Consider the following 14403-nt stretch of genomic DNA (forward strand, 5'->3'; position numbering starts at 1 on the left):
CTCTTTAGGAAGAAAAAACACCCTATATTTCTTTGAAATATTAGGGAAGAAAAATCCAATTTCATGTTTTCCATAATTAGTTGGGGATGGAGGGGATCAGGTTTAAATAAAATCATGTACGTACTCAGGAATGCCTCTTCCTGTCACACGATCCTGTTCGCTGTCCGTGGCAGGCATATCCTTGTGACTCTTGTAGTTGCTCCTGAGATTATTTCTCGTGGCAATACCCCATATAAGACTGTGAGGGAATCAGAGATAGTCACTATTGAAAGCAGTGTGAACACAACCTGTACCTTCCCTCAGCTGCCAGGCCCAGGAGGAAAACAAACACCCCGGTGTGCACTTGCTCCGAGGAACATCATTACTGAGAAGGCTGCTGGTGGCAGGTGCAGCTGGGGGCCCCTCTCGGAGTTTACATAAAACAGCTTTTTCTGCCCCAGAACACGAGCGTGAGCTGTCGACATGCAGGTCGTGGCCCCATGGGAAGGAGGGCTGCTAGCTTTTGTTGGCCAGTCCAGGAAACTTCTGTGCATTTTTTTGTTCAGACATCGCTCTTCCAGTTACACCTCAGCCTGAAGCACATGGGCGTCCTCAGGAGACGGGGCCTGGAGAGATCCAGAGCCCTGGCCAGAAAGGACCGGTGCTCTCGGTCTGCTTCCTGGTTGCTCTATCTCAAGATGCCTTCATAGCAGAAACACCCAACAACAGAGGTGTGTTGTTTTGTCAACCAGAGAAAATTCACAGTGTAAAAGCACGTCTCTGTGTGCTTCATCACAACCGTGGCCTCTAATTCTGGCCCTCAGCTAATTCTATTAATTAATGTGGTCACAAGGAGATCAATGAACAAGCAGACTTCCAGCTGGTTGCAGCAAAAGACAATCAACATAAGCCCTCTTTGAATCACATACAAGTGTGGTATTGGCTATCGGGATCACTGTCCTCCTGTTTTAACTTTTCTCTCAGCAGCATTTCAGCTAAAATGCTTGCAAACAGCAAGGACACATTACTTTTTTTTATGTTGTTAGTGCAATTTTTTGGTTTGTAGTGGAAGTAGGAAAAAAAGAGAAAAGAGGAGGAAACACCTGTAGCCACAAAAAAAAAAGAAAGCAAATATACCCTATGTTAGGTGTGCTTTTGACACTGATATAAGAGGTGGTTTAGGAGAGCATCAGGAAAAACAGAAGAGTAGATTCTGAGTAAACTGGTTATTTAAAATGTGAACTGATGGTCAGTAAAAATTCCTTTTTGTCAACAGCAGTTCGCTAAAACTGAAGAAAAAATGCTGTGTTTCTGGAAGGCACTTGTGATACTCTGCTCATGGGCAACTGCACCAAATAGAAGGACTGTGCATCTTTTCAGATAATCTGAAGAACCTGTTTATGCAAGATGCTGGCTGATAGTGGCTGAGGATGGAGATCTTCCATGCAGTAATCAGCCTGCTTGCCCACAGCACTTGCCAGCAGGACTCCAAGCCTTTCAGAAAGACCGAGATAAAAGATGAGGAGATGTCTGCTCCCCACACCCATGTGGCTCCTGGCCTCTTCGCTGGGATGTGCTGAGCGAGGAGCTCCCAGAGAGGCATCGCTGGCTCCTCGGGGCCGCCTCGCTTCCCTGTGTCACAACATGGAGGTGGCAGCTTCTCTTGTGCTTTTCGGCCGGTGTCCTGTGAGTGTTGGTGCGTTGGATGCCCTGTACACAGCTTGCAGAGGGTTTCCCACGAAAGGGAGATGAGACAGCCTTGGTCTGCTTGCCCCCTAGAGCAAGGCTTTTATGGGAAGAGAACAACACTGGGCAGCGCCCCGTGCCACTGTTAGTGGCATCCTGTAAGCAAATAGGCACCTCCTTAGATGTCTGAGCCTGAGCATCTCCTGTGGGTGCTCTCCTCTGTTCATGTAGGCTGGTGCTATCAGGGGCCTGTCCTGCGTGCCACTTTCTGGTGCCGTGACGGGGATCCTCTGCGGAGTGCTGCCTTACTCAAGGCTTTGGAGGTCAACATCCTACACTTTGGTGTTTCTCTCTCTGTAGCTCCTCTGTTTCCCTTATTTTATACCATGAAGATTCCCACAGCTCAGATCTCTGGCATGGATGCTGAATGTCTTATTGGGCGACCGGTGACTGCACAATACTTTGGTCTCATTCTGGCTTGGCAAACATGAAAGAATTTCACAACCCCAGCAGGAGAGTGGCTCTGGCAACAGCGTGTGCCTGATATGAGCAGTCGAACATATCACGCATGGGAGCAGGTGCCTGCAACGCCCTGCTCATTAGCTGTGTGCAGTGGTGTGGCAGTGGTGAGCGTGGGACGTGAGCAGCAGGCTGCTCAGGCAGTGCGACGATGGTGACCTGGGGTGTGCACAAAGCTCCCGAGTCAGGAAGTACAGGTCTGGATGCCACTGTTGGCCTTTCCTGGGTGCTTTTGCTGGAAAAACACAGCATGTGCTCTGAAACACTGCCATTGTTTGCCCACACCATGCCATTGTTCACGAGTCAACGTTACAAGAAGCTAGGAAGGACAACTCAGTGCACAATGCTCCACAATTTTCTGCATTACCTGTATTTGCTGCTTACAATGCTGCAAGATATTCCAGGGGCCACCTTCCTCTTGCTTCTTCGGAAGCCCTTTGTCCCTTTTCTGCTGAGCTGCAGGACCGCCAGCAGTCTCCAGCCCCCTGCTGTGCCCTTCTCATCCTATGCTGTTCTGGCACTGCCCTGGATCCAGAGGAGCTTTATCAACACCAGTCTCACTGCATTTTTCTTTGCCTGTCAGCCTTTTCCACTTGTTCTGAGAGTGAGTGGCATTTCAGCCCAGGATCCTGTTAAGTCTGCTTTATTTTATCTTTGCTGTCACACCTGTAATCCCATGAGAACCTGCTCACCTTCTTTTCCCTAAAAGCCTGCATGGTGAAATTTTGACTGCGTTCTGACAAAAATGTGCGGCTGCAAGTGGTTTCCTGTGGGAAGAGCTGGATGGATGGTCAGAAGTCTTGCAGGTGACAGGATGCTTCGGAGGGAGGTAGCCTTGGTTTGGAGGCTGCGGCATGGTACTGAGCCAGCTGTGTGCTGCAGCCATCAGTGCTGCCCGGGGCTGGTTCGTGCCTGTGTCACAGCAATGGTAGCAGGGGAAGGGCTGATAGCAGAGGGCAAGTGGCATAGTGTTTGCTGTCCTTTTTTTGGGCTGAAAGACAGGCTTCTGGTCAAAGTTTTACAGGCTTGTAGTTATTTTTTTCTGGTCTGTATCAGCATTTTTGGCTCTCCTGTGAAGAGATGTTCTCTGGGCTTTTTTTCCAGGTGTGTGTAGTATCCAATATTGTTACTAATAAAACGGGTATGTTAAAAGCATGCACTTCGTTGTCTTCAAGGTGTTCTTAGCCTGTGCACATGGCTAAAGTGTTTAGAAAGGAGGAGGAGGCTCAGGCATAGTAGTGGAGGAAAACACATTCCTAAAACATAGAGACCCTCCTCTTCTCCCCATACCCTGCTGCAAAGGCCAGGGAAAGTGTGTAGGGTCTGTTAACCTCACCCCATCCCTGCTGAGAAACCGGCAGGCTGCTGGTCTGGGTGCACCTCGGCACTGCCAGGGGCTTGCAGGGGGCTTGGGACTCAGCTTCATGCACACCGGGGGACTCCACCATGTGCGAGCAGCACGGGGAAGGTGGATCTGCCTGGGTTTGGGGTTTGTGACTGGGGGAAGAAGGCCAGGTGCTTCTTAATCGGAAAGACTTTTCATGCAATCTGGACATTTACCTAGGGAAGTCGAGGTGAAGACGAACACACAAAGTTGTCAGCGGTCTTTGTTCAGGATGAAGGCTGGAGTGCTGGCTGCAGGCAGTGTGTGTAACCAGCAATCACATCGATTCTTTTAAACATCCAGTCATGCTCAGGTAACTAGCAAAAATAGCTGAAAGAGGCTGAACCATGGCAGCCCAATTATCTGTGCAAGGCAGAGAAGCTCAATTTCGTACATGAGATATTTATAAAGACCGTGGTGTCTTTTTACGTACGTACATGCTGCTTCCTGTGATGAAGGCCTTATCAGTGTCTTACGATCTAGCTGTTTTCTGACACTACAATTATTCTCCAAGCAATGAATTGAGGCAGTTGGAGCACCAAAGAAAGCCGGAGCTGGCACAGGCTGTGTTTATCAAGCTGCCAGAAAATCCACTGCTTTTCTGCCAGCCCAACGTGCGACACGCACACCCTGACCACACTCTGCGGGGAAAGCTCTGCTCTGCACCTCGGAGCACCCCGGCTGGGGTCGGTGTGGGTCAGAGAGGTGCTGACACCTGCAGTATGATGCCCAGAGAGCAATTTCATCTTTTCTTAACATTGCATTTTTAACCTGGTGTCAGGGTTATTAACGGAGATGCCTTCAGCATCTTAAAGCTGATGCCAACTGATCCGCAGGCCCCAGCTCAGCATCCCATCAGTGACAGATCCAGAGCACGAATCCCAGCTCCCCGATGCATTACTGAGTGCCAAGCCAAGGCACAGCCCTGGTGATGCTCCTAGGCTTACCACTGCATCAGAGGTCCTCCTGCATAAGGCTCCATCCGCATGGAAAACATGACTACGTCTGTATGTGTCATCAAAATTTAAGCTTTTACACACGGTAAATGTAACTTACTGGGTTGGTAACTTTTCAAAGCGAGAACTTCAGAAGTGTTTAGGTTTTAGGGTTTCAAAGAGTGTGTGGTTTCTGGAGGGGTGTTGTCTTGTTTTTGGTTCGGTGTCAAAATGACAGCCAGAAATGCACAGGACTACTACACGTGCAGAATTTACACATTCATAAAGCAGTTTAAGGGCACAGTGAAACGTGAGCCAGAGTAAAGATATCTGCTTCTAAACCCTTCATTTATGCATCAGTTTTGCATTTGTAACCAACAATTACCTGTGGGGAGCAACACAAGCATCCAGTACTAACAGTTACTGACCAACAGGCAAGCAAGCTCTAGAGCCTGAAATTCAGCCAACAGTGAGGAGACCTGGGAGAACGCTGCCACCTCACCTGTGGCCATGCAGTGCTGGGAAAAAAGCCCTGTGGCCTTTGACAGTTTTCCAGATGCTCTGTTTTTCTGGACACGAGTGTTTTGTGAGGATGGTGTACTGTGCTTTGTAATGCAGAAGCAGAGACAGGAGTAGGAATAACAGCCACTGCAATTCGGCATGTGAACATTTTGCTCTTTCAGGTTAGGAATTGCTCTCAGCATCACAAAATAAGGATCAAGGGTCATCTCCAGCTGAGGAAAGGGAAGAGAAAGAGGCCAGATGTTAAGCTTGGGTGAAAGAAAAGAGACTAGCTAGAAGCAGAAGACAACTGGAGCAGTGCGCTCAGTTGAGGCTGGCACAATGCAGCTCCTGCTCTCCACCACCATTTTTCTCACTTCCATGCCCCTCAGCAGCAGGACATGGTGGCAAGGTGACGGGCCACCCACACCCCAGGAGAGCCACCCCCAGACAAGGACAGGCCCACACCTCAGTGTTGCAAAGTCAACATTTTATTGAACCTAAGTTGATGCAGAACAGAGGGGCAACAATGGCTCAAGTGTTCATTGACAGAACGCCCCAGGGTCTTTCATGTACAGTTTTAATACAGTTGGTACAGAAACGATTGAAAAAGTTTTAGAATACTCTCCAATTCAGCAAGGGGGATTCACAGCCCTGCTGTAAGCCTTCATGTTCCCAGATGCTGTCCTCCCTTGGACAATTCTACATCCTTGCCCAGAAGGCAGCTATGGAATTGCTGCCCACATCCCTCTCCCCTCAGGTACACAAACAGAGGGAAGCAAAACTTATGAAAAGAATCATACTTCAAAGCAGCCATAGATCTTCACATGAATCAACATTTACATATCCAGAAAGACTGGTTGTAACATCACTATTTTAAAAAAACTAACATATGAGCAAAGTTACAATATCGACACCTTAACCTGAATTCTGTTTAAAACCTGTTGAAGCAACTTTGCCTCTATGACTTACCCATGTGTTTCACAAAACACTTGCAAAATATTTTATTATTACTTTTTGGTGACTGACAAGGTCAAATGAAGGCTCGGAAGCAGTCAACAGTGATCTGCTTCCTGTGATAGTTTGGAGATACTGTTTTGAGACAGTTTTCTTTGGGCATAGATTCCCTCCCCCAAACCATAGCAAGACTGGAACACAGTCGTCCTCGGATTTTTTTCAGTCATCTGGACAGGCTGATGCCTCCCTCTTGACTACACGTTTTTTCAAGCTGCGGTGAGATCCAGCTTCCAAGCAGGAGCACATACAGCTGCCCCTTCTCTACATCAACTGTTTGCTCTGGGCTTGCTGTAACCCCAGCCAGGATGACACCATCTGCAGTGCTTGTTCCTCAGAACGAGCTGGACACTTGCATGGGACAGGCAATACAGTCACAGGCCCAGCTTCAGTGGGTTCTCTGTATCTGACGAACAGGAACAACAGCTCAAGGGAAACAAGAGATATGTATTGCAAAACAGTGCTGTAAATCTGCATAGGCTGTTGGGTATACTTGCAAGGCTTAAGAAATGCTCAATGCAAATGGGCAAAACCTTCAATTAAGGTCTTTACAGTAGCTTGTCAGGTCTCATGATTATACACGGTGGACCTCTCAAGTACATTAATCCCCAGCAACAGATACACAGGCTGTAAACCAGAAGATGCATGCAAATACAGATCAATCTTTTTCTCATAAAAGGAGAAAAAATAGTTAACGACACTGGGTCTCAGTTACACAGTGGTAGCACTACAAATGGTAACAACACAGCTGTAGAGCAGCACTGCACGTACCACAGTGGCGGCTAAAGTCAGATCTGTGCATACAGTTTATATAAAGAGCACTGCCAGGGTGGGTCCCGATACCAGAAGCTTCCCCTTACTTTAATCTGAGCAGTTGCTTTGTTTCTGGGTTGAAATGGAGCCATCCGGTGCAGCTACAGTGCAGTTAGCAGCCCCTGCACTCAGACCTGGGCACTGCTGTGTGCATGCTCAAGATCAAGCTCCATCTTTGGGCCCAGAGGAATGCAGCTCTTGACGGGAAGCAAGAGGTCTCCCCTTCACTTTGCCATTTGAAATGTGCAGTATAAGCCAAGGGACTCAGAGCCAACTTGGTCTCAAAATACGTAACAGAAGTATAGTGTTCATGCAAGAGAAGGGAGGATGCCTCTTGCACACTATTTCATCTTCACAAATGGAAGGTATCTGAACCCACAAATTTAAGGCAAAAATTCATATCCCCATTTACCTGAATGCATATTTTCTGACAAATATCAAACATTTTCTGGTTTACAGTGACACACAACATTTTTATTTATTTATTTTTTATGCTGGAGATAAAGTTTATTGAAGATACTACCACAATTTTGGCAAATATTCCAAAACCAGATTTGTAAACATAATGCTTCCCTTTTCAATTGGCAGCATTTTGAAAAGACAAAAACAATAAAACAAAGATTTTGCTCTATTTTGACCAGATAACCTGTGTTTTCACATGACAAAGCAAGCAATAGTTTAAATCAAAATAAACCAAAAACTGCATGAAATGAAAGTTTGTGCTGTTTGGTGATCACAGTATTTCATAGTTAAATACATCTGTTTGTTACATTCCTGGCACCCAGGACAAAAATCTTTAAATATACATTTCATGTAGGCAATAGCTTCTTTGCATATCTCTCTTCAAAAAATACTTTATAGCAGTATATAAATAGGTAACCTACATGCTTAATCTTATATTCTTGCCCCAAAACTATATATCTGTTTAATTTTTGTAAAGTATCAATTTTCCCAACATTAATAAAGCTGGCGAACTATTGAAATGAAAATGTTTTCATCTTCCATAATAGAAGTAGCAATTTTATAGGAAAAAACCTACAGCAACACTCGTCAGTTGTTTTAACCTGAGCGTTTGGCCTACTTAGAGTAGCAGCTTTTTTTTTTTTTTTAATTTTTATTCCCCATCACGCATGCTCACACCCACACATTCTTGCACGCACACAGTACAGGCACACACTTTCAGACACTGGTAGGCCACGTAGTGCTTCCCAGGTGCTGCAGCGAAGTGGGAAGCAGTGTAGCTAATAATTTAACTACACTAAATACACACAAGCAAACACCTTAAGGCAACCATTGCAATGGGGGTTTGAGTTGCAGTGATGAGTTTCTGTTGTAACAAGTATGGGCTGTATATAGCACTTATATACATGCCTCTTTAACCCTCCAAAACAATGTGATTTTTTTTTTAATTTTTTTGTGCAAATTTCTAAACCTTCTACCATTTAAGGCAAAGAGTTTGCATTAACAAGAAAGGTCAGAAAAATAGCCTTATATTTATCCAAAAGTACTTCAGTTTGCTACAATATTTTCTTAAAATGTGCACAACTTCATAGTAGATGTTGTGCTGGGATCCCAGCACCTACTAATAAGATGGATTTCAATGGACAAACGTAAGTCTTGAAGAAAAGAAGGGACCAGAAAAAGCAGCTTCAAATATGCATATAAGCAACACCAACAACAACAGAAGTAGTCAACTCAAGTATACTAATACTGAAACTTTTGTAATGCAAAAGTTCTAGCCTCTTAGAATCTTAGAGCAACTCATCTGGAACTTTAAATAAATAAGCTTCTGTTCATTCACATGTTCTGGTCCAAGCAGAAGACTAGTGCCATGACTCTGCTTGCCGTTGGTCAAATTCACCTATAAGTCTTTTAATATGAGACAGCTTGTTATGTAGATATTCACATCTATATTTCTCTTCATGGTAGTTGGGACTAGACTGCAAATATAAAAAGAAAATTAGGGCATGAAAATATTTCTGAGTTTAGTATTTCACATCCTTTGCTTAAAAATGGCCTCAAGCCAATCTCAGCAATTTCTAACTCCCACAGACCTTGTTATACATACCTGTTGTATCTTTCGATACTCTTCTAGGACTTCCTCGTGAAGGATCTTCAAGAAAAAAAAGCAAAGACAATAATGAAGAACTTTTCACTGCTATTAGAAAATGCAACTACGTAAAGCAGTAAAAATGCGGTTTTATTCAAGATATTTTCTTATCCAAGAGCCATCCCTCCCCTGTACTGCAAAAAACCAACCAGACCAACAAACCTAGGAAACAGCCCAGATCTGCAATTAAACCTGTAAATAAGCAACAAGAAGAGAATGTGTTTGAAGATTCCCTTTGTGAAGTCATTCATGCCACTGGAAAATACTTGTGTTCACAGACAGCTCAGTTGGGTGGAGTCTTCAATTAAGGACTACACAACTCCTTCCAGGGTTTTGTGAAGCTACAAAAGTCAAGAGCTTGTCCACACGGAGTCAGACCACGTATGTGAGTTCTGCAAGGTTTCTCTCATTTGTCTGACCGAGCAGTACCAACTATTTTAAAACACTCCTCCTACTCACAAATACATTTGCAATCTGTCAAAAAAGCTTATAAAAGGTAGCCTGATACTACCAAGAACCCTCAGCATACACACAGAATTAAAGAATACTGGTACTGAACAGCTGAAATTTGCATGTCCAAATAATGTCATCCCAGGCTCAAAAACTGGAATGCTGTGTTTTTAGTACCCTTCTTTGCTAAAACTTTCAACTAGGGTTTGGGCCAACCACCTAGAAGCTGAATATGTTTGTCGCTGTAGGTCCTTTTACGTACATGTAGTTAAATACATATTCCTTCAAATAACAGAAAACAGCTGGTCAGCAAAGCCCAGGGATTATAGCTGCTGTTCTCTGTATTTTTGTGCTTCTCCCTCATCAATGTAGCAGCATGTCACTGGGACACTGTGGGGCAGTTAGCAAAGCCACTGCCGATCCGGTAACTCCAGCTATACGACCAGTCACTTGGTCTCTCCTGAATACTGAACTTTTAAAACCTTGTCAATACAATTTAATGGATTACTATGCTGAAGCATCTGCCTGTGCTGAGAATGTGGACTTTTGGAAGAGATGAGAGAAAAGAGAAACAAACGTGTGTGGTTTTTTATTTTTTTTTATTTACCTATTACCTTTTATTACTATTTAATATTTTTATTTTTTTTTATTTTTTTATTTTTTATTTTTTTATTTACCTGATATTCCTTAGACCCTGGAGAAAGCTGTTTCCTTTGTGCATCAAGCTTCATGAATCTCCTGGTGATATTCTCCATCCGAGCATGCAAATTCCTGTATTCATCATACTCGGCATTGAAGTCATCCTTGTAACTCTGGCGTTGCTCATACGAGACTATAGCTATGTATTTTCTAATGGAAAAAAACAAGCGTGTGTATAAGTGTACACCAAAGCCATTTCATAGTATCAGACAGACGTTGTGAGGAAAGGATTAACTGCTGCACTCTGCCCTTCTTTACCTCCTCTGCGAGGAAAGACTTAACTGTTCTCCTAGAAGCTAGGAACTGATTGCTTTGTGCCTGCCTAGAGCTGCAAACACAGACCTGGGCACTTCTGCAGGATGTACTAGGAGCAACAAGCTGATTATATGACAAAACACCAGAAGTGCTGTTTTGAGAAACTTCAATTCCAGAAAAGAGCAAGGTCTCAGGGAGACAACAACAAAGGACTGGAGCAAACCTAAGGCTCACACCTGTCCTGCTGTGCCTGGCAATAACAGAGAATGATCAGCGGACTCAGGACTGGTGTAACGATGTGACTGGATGTGTTTGGAAAGAACAGAACAGAATTCAGAGACCATTAAGTCCCACTGCCTGACCACTTCAGGACTAACTGAATGGCAAGTGTCAATTCAAGTCAAGCTTTGGCTTTTCTTGTTTTCTCCCTGCAGATGTGAGCTGCTGCTCTCCACTCTCCCTGTGAAGCCTGACTTTGTTTACAGAGGACATGTATTTTCTTTTTCTGCCCTCGTTCAAGGAGCTCCCTGTTCAGCCAGATTGGTTTTCTGCCCCACTTGTTTGACTTGCCACACACCGGGATTGCCTGCAACTGGGCTTTTAAAAGGTGGTTCTTCAAAAGCAACCAGCTCTGATGGACTCCTAAACCCTCTAGAGCTGATTTCCAGGGATGCTGCTGACTAGTTCCCTGAGTAGTTTAAAGTTTGCTCTCCTATAATCCAGGCTGGCAACTCTGCTGACCTTTTTCTGCTTATATCAAAAATTTTAAGCAACTAATTCCTCATCACTGCGGCCAAGACAAACACCTACCCTCACCTGCTCCACAGGGCCTTCTCTATTCTCAACAGATCTATAAGGACACCCCCCTCCTAGCTGGCTAAGTGTTTGAATTCTCAGTCCAGCACAGGAAGCATTAAACTGCTGCCCCACAGTGCCAGAGCTACCCTCAGACTGCCCACAATGCATCACTGCATCAAATATGCAGAAGCTATTTCTGTGTTACAATGTAAAGAATAATCCTCTTATAGAAAATTATTTTTAATATTTTAATAAAGCATTTAGGCGACCTACTGATTCTGCTATTATGCCATTTCAAAGCAAGTTCTTCAGTACTTCTTATTGCAATGAGGTACAAAAATTTTCACTATATAGCAAGTAAATTTTAATTTTTGGGCATCTGACGTGACAATCTGCTACGGAGCTAAAAGTAAACTCAATTGGGAAGTCTTTCTTCATTTGTAAAGACTGCAGTACCCCAATCATTGCAGATACCCAACATTTCATATACAAGTTTAGCGACTTCGTACTTTTTTTTTGTAGTCATAATTAAGAAGCTAGAATTTGAATTTGAATGGAGGTTTCTTGACCATCTCTAGACCCCCGTTTTATAATTTTGTGGTGAAATTGGATATTTTGCTGTAGCTTCCAAATAATCAGTGGTCATTTACATGTAAGCTTAAGCAATAACTTTGATAGTTAATTCTGCTAGTTCGCATTTGTTGGTGTGTGTATACAATTTACTTTGCAATGCTGGACTTTAAATTTGCTAGTTTTCCCTCCCCACCTTCCCAGCTTAGATGTACTTTAGATGTCCTAAGTAGTGAAAATACAGGAAACATGTTCAAACTTCACGTACTGAGTAATTTAGCATTCAAACTTCCTTCTGGATTGCCTCACTCCTAAACAGAAAGCAGCACATGTTCATATGCCTTTTCATTTTGGTCTTCAGGAAGAGTGAAATTATTATATTTTTTTTTTAGTCTGCTAAACCATATTAAAATTGTTCTTAATACTTCTTCCCCCTCAAAACAGTTAAGGGACAGCCTTACATTTCGAAACTTACAGGTATGCAAATAGGGCAGCTGGTTGACTTAAATCAAAATGTAATTTTAGAGTAATCGCATGTTCCTTTAGAGGAAATTGTCATTTTAAAGGAATTTGTCATTACTGTAAAATTACATTTTGGTAATTTTTCAGTTTTGTAGCTAAACTAGAGTTTTTACTGAAGTAGTTGAAAAATCACCTGTAAGTGGTATGACTCTACTATTATTTTACTCACATGAAATAGTCTGGTAGTTCACTTGTCGATGAAGGAGGATCTGTGGAGGCAGTGGAATTTTCTTTAACTCCTGTGGAAAAGCAGAATTTTGATGCTCATGATAAACAGCTTTTTAATAGAGCTAAACAGTACCAACCTGATGGACTGGAAAAAAAATCCTTTAGGGTTTTATTCTCACAGTGAATTACTGGCAATAAGCTCTACGCGTTAATAATAGTGCTCACACGACCTTCTCCACAGTAGGCAGCCCCGGAGTTTACAAAAAGGGCATGGCTACTTTATTCCACAGGGTCTGCATGACCAAACTATTACTCAGAGGTCAACTTTTCTTATTTCAAGACGTGATGTAGCATCTGCACAGCAATTCAAATTAGGCAGCAACAGATGTAGTCGCACAATAGAACAGAGTTTGATATATACCAACATCCAGGCTTCTAAGGATGGCAGTAAAGAGAGCAGAAAGCTGAAGTTCTTTTCATGCCACGTTTTTGTCCCTCCTTCCCTACCCATTTTGGATATCCAAAGTTGGATTAAATTTCAGCACTCTTCTAGACAGGAAAGTCAAGAGCATTGTATATGGGTTACTGGCATTCAGGCTTCAGTAACCTGCAACAAAGACTTGTTCATCAATTAACGTGGCAATACCAGGGTTGAAAGTTATTTGCACTTGTAAATTGCTCTTTTGCTCTTTTAGATGGCATTGTGAAAACATAGCACATTCAACCTCCAGTACTTCTTTTCAAAGAAATGTTTCAAGACACATTTGTCTTTTTGACAAATAAGAAAAATAGCTGGAACAGAAAGTAAGGTTCAGTATCTTTGTAATCTGCCTTCTCTTCATTTGGGGTTTGTTGGGAAGCTTAAAAAACATACAATCCTTTATGGTATTCACTATCTTACATCACTGCTGTTTAAGTACAGTATTTCTGCCAAAGCTCAGCCATTTTTACCAAGCTGTAAGCTATCTGAACAAAGTCACAGGAAAAGACAACTTACATGGGTTCTACTGGATTAGTTTTAATATTAAAATTATCACAGGGTATAAGCAGGAAGTGTGGTAAAAAATAGTATAAGAAAAAAATTTGAGAAAAATGCAAACAGTAATATTAATAACCTCAGCATATAAAATACTATTTCTGTGAGCAATTTGGCTGTGAGCATTTCACTTCCAAAAGCTCAAGCATTATTTGTTTAAATGGCTAGACCCATCTGAAAGTTTCAACATAACCATCAACTTGAAGGTTAATATGGATCCTTACTTCCCTAGTCATTCAGAATTATGTTTCTGGTACCTGAAGAAAGATGTTCACATGTCTGTAAAGTCAAGCATGAATTATTTTCAAGGCAATTCCATGTCACACGTGGGCAACTGGGCAGTATGTCCAGGGTAAATGTGAAAAGACTGTCTCAAAGCACACTTATCTACACACACAATCCTTCAGAGGAGCACCCTGCATGCTCTGAAGATTCCTTTGGGCTGCGATAGGCAAGGGCCAAACCCGACTTCTAATTTGCTGAAGTAGTAGGTTCTGTGGCTAAAATGGAGAAGAGCTTACAGCACTGTTCAAACCAAAATTCTAGTAAACCATTTTCCAGTTTACATAGGTTTTAGACAACCCAACAAAAGGTAGAGTACCTTGAACTTTGTCTTGTAATACCTGATTAAATACATTTATTTCTGATCCATGTCTTTCAGTAAATACGTATTTCAGTAAATAGTATGCAATACGTACATGTGACAAGCTTCTCTAATCATATGTTATTAGAGCACAGGCTTTAAAACCTGCTGATTAAAAAAGTAAAGTAAATTTCAATGAACTGTCAGTTTCATGGAATTCAAGTTAAAAAAATTATTGTGTTTTTCTAGCACCTAGCCCTTCCTTTTAAAGGGTTACAGTTCAACAGGAATCCATATAATATTTCTTTGTTCTAACCATTTCAGTAATGCAGAGTGAGAATTCTTAAAAATATGCCTAACTTTAGGTAAGGTTCCAGCAGA

General features: G+C 42.7%; 1 protein-coding gene across 1 annotated transcript in view; it reads right to left on the reverse strand.

Annotated features, from left to right (window-relative positions):
• Window positions 1-7925: 7925 nt before the first annotated feature.
• Window positions 7926-14403, reverse strand: part of ELL2 (elongation factor for RNA polymerase II 2) — a 42708-nt gene continuing 36230 nt past the window's right edge. Inside the window, exons 9-12 of the mRNA XM_050716420.1 lie at window positions 12405-12474; window positions 10069-10240; window positions 8900-8944; window positions 7926-8771 (exon numbers count right to left, since the gene is read on the reverse strand). Coding sequence (XP_050572377.1) covers window positions 8655-8771; window positions 8900-8944; window positions 10069-10240; window positions 12405-12474 — 404 coding nt within the window. The 3' untranslated portion in view covers window positions 7926-8654. The remainder of the gene's footprint in view (window positions 8772-8899; window positions 8945-10068; window positions 10241-12404; window positions 12475-14403) is intronic.

Source organism: Cygnus atratus, chromosome Z, assembly GCF_013377495.2.
Source record: "Cygnus atratus isolate AKBS03 ecotype Queensland, Australia chromosome Z, CAtr_DNAZoo_HiC_assembly, whole genome shotgun sequence".
NCBI lineage: Eukaryota > Metazoa > Chordata > Aves > Anseriformes > Anatidae > Cygnus > Cygnus atratus.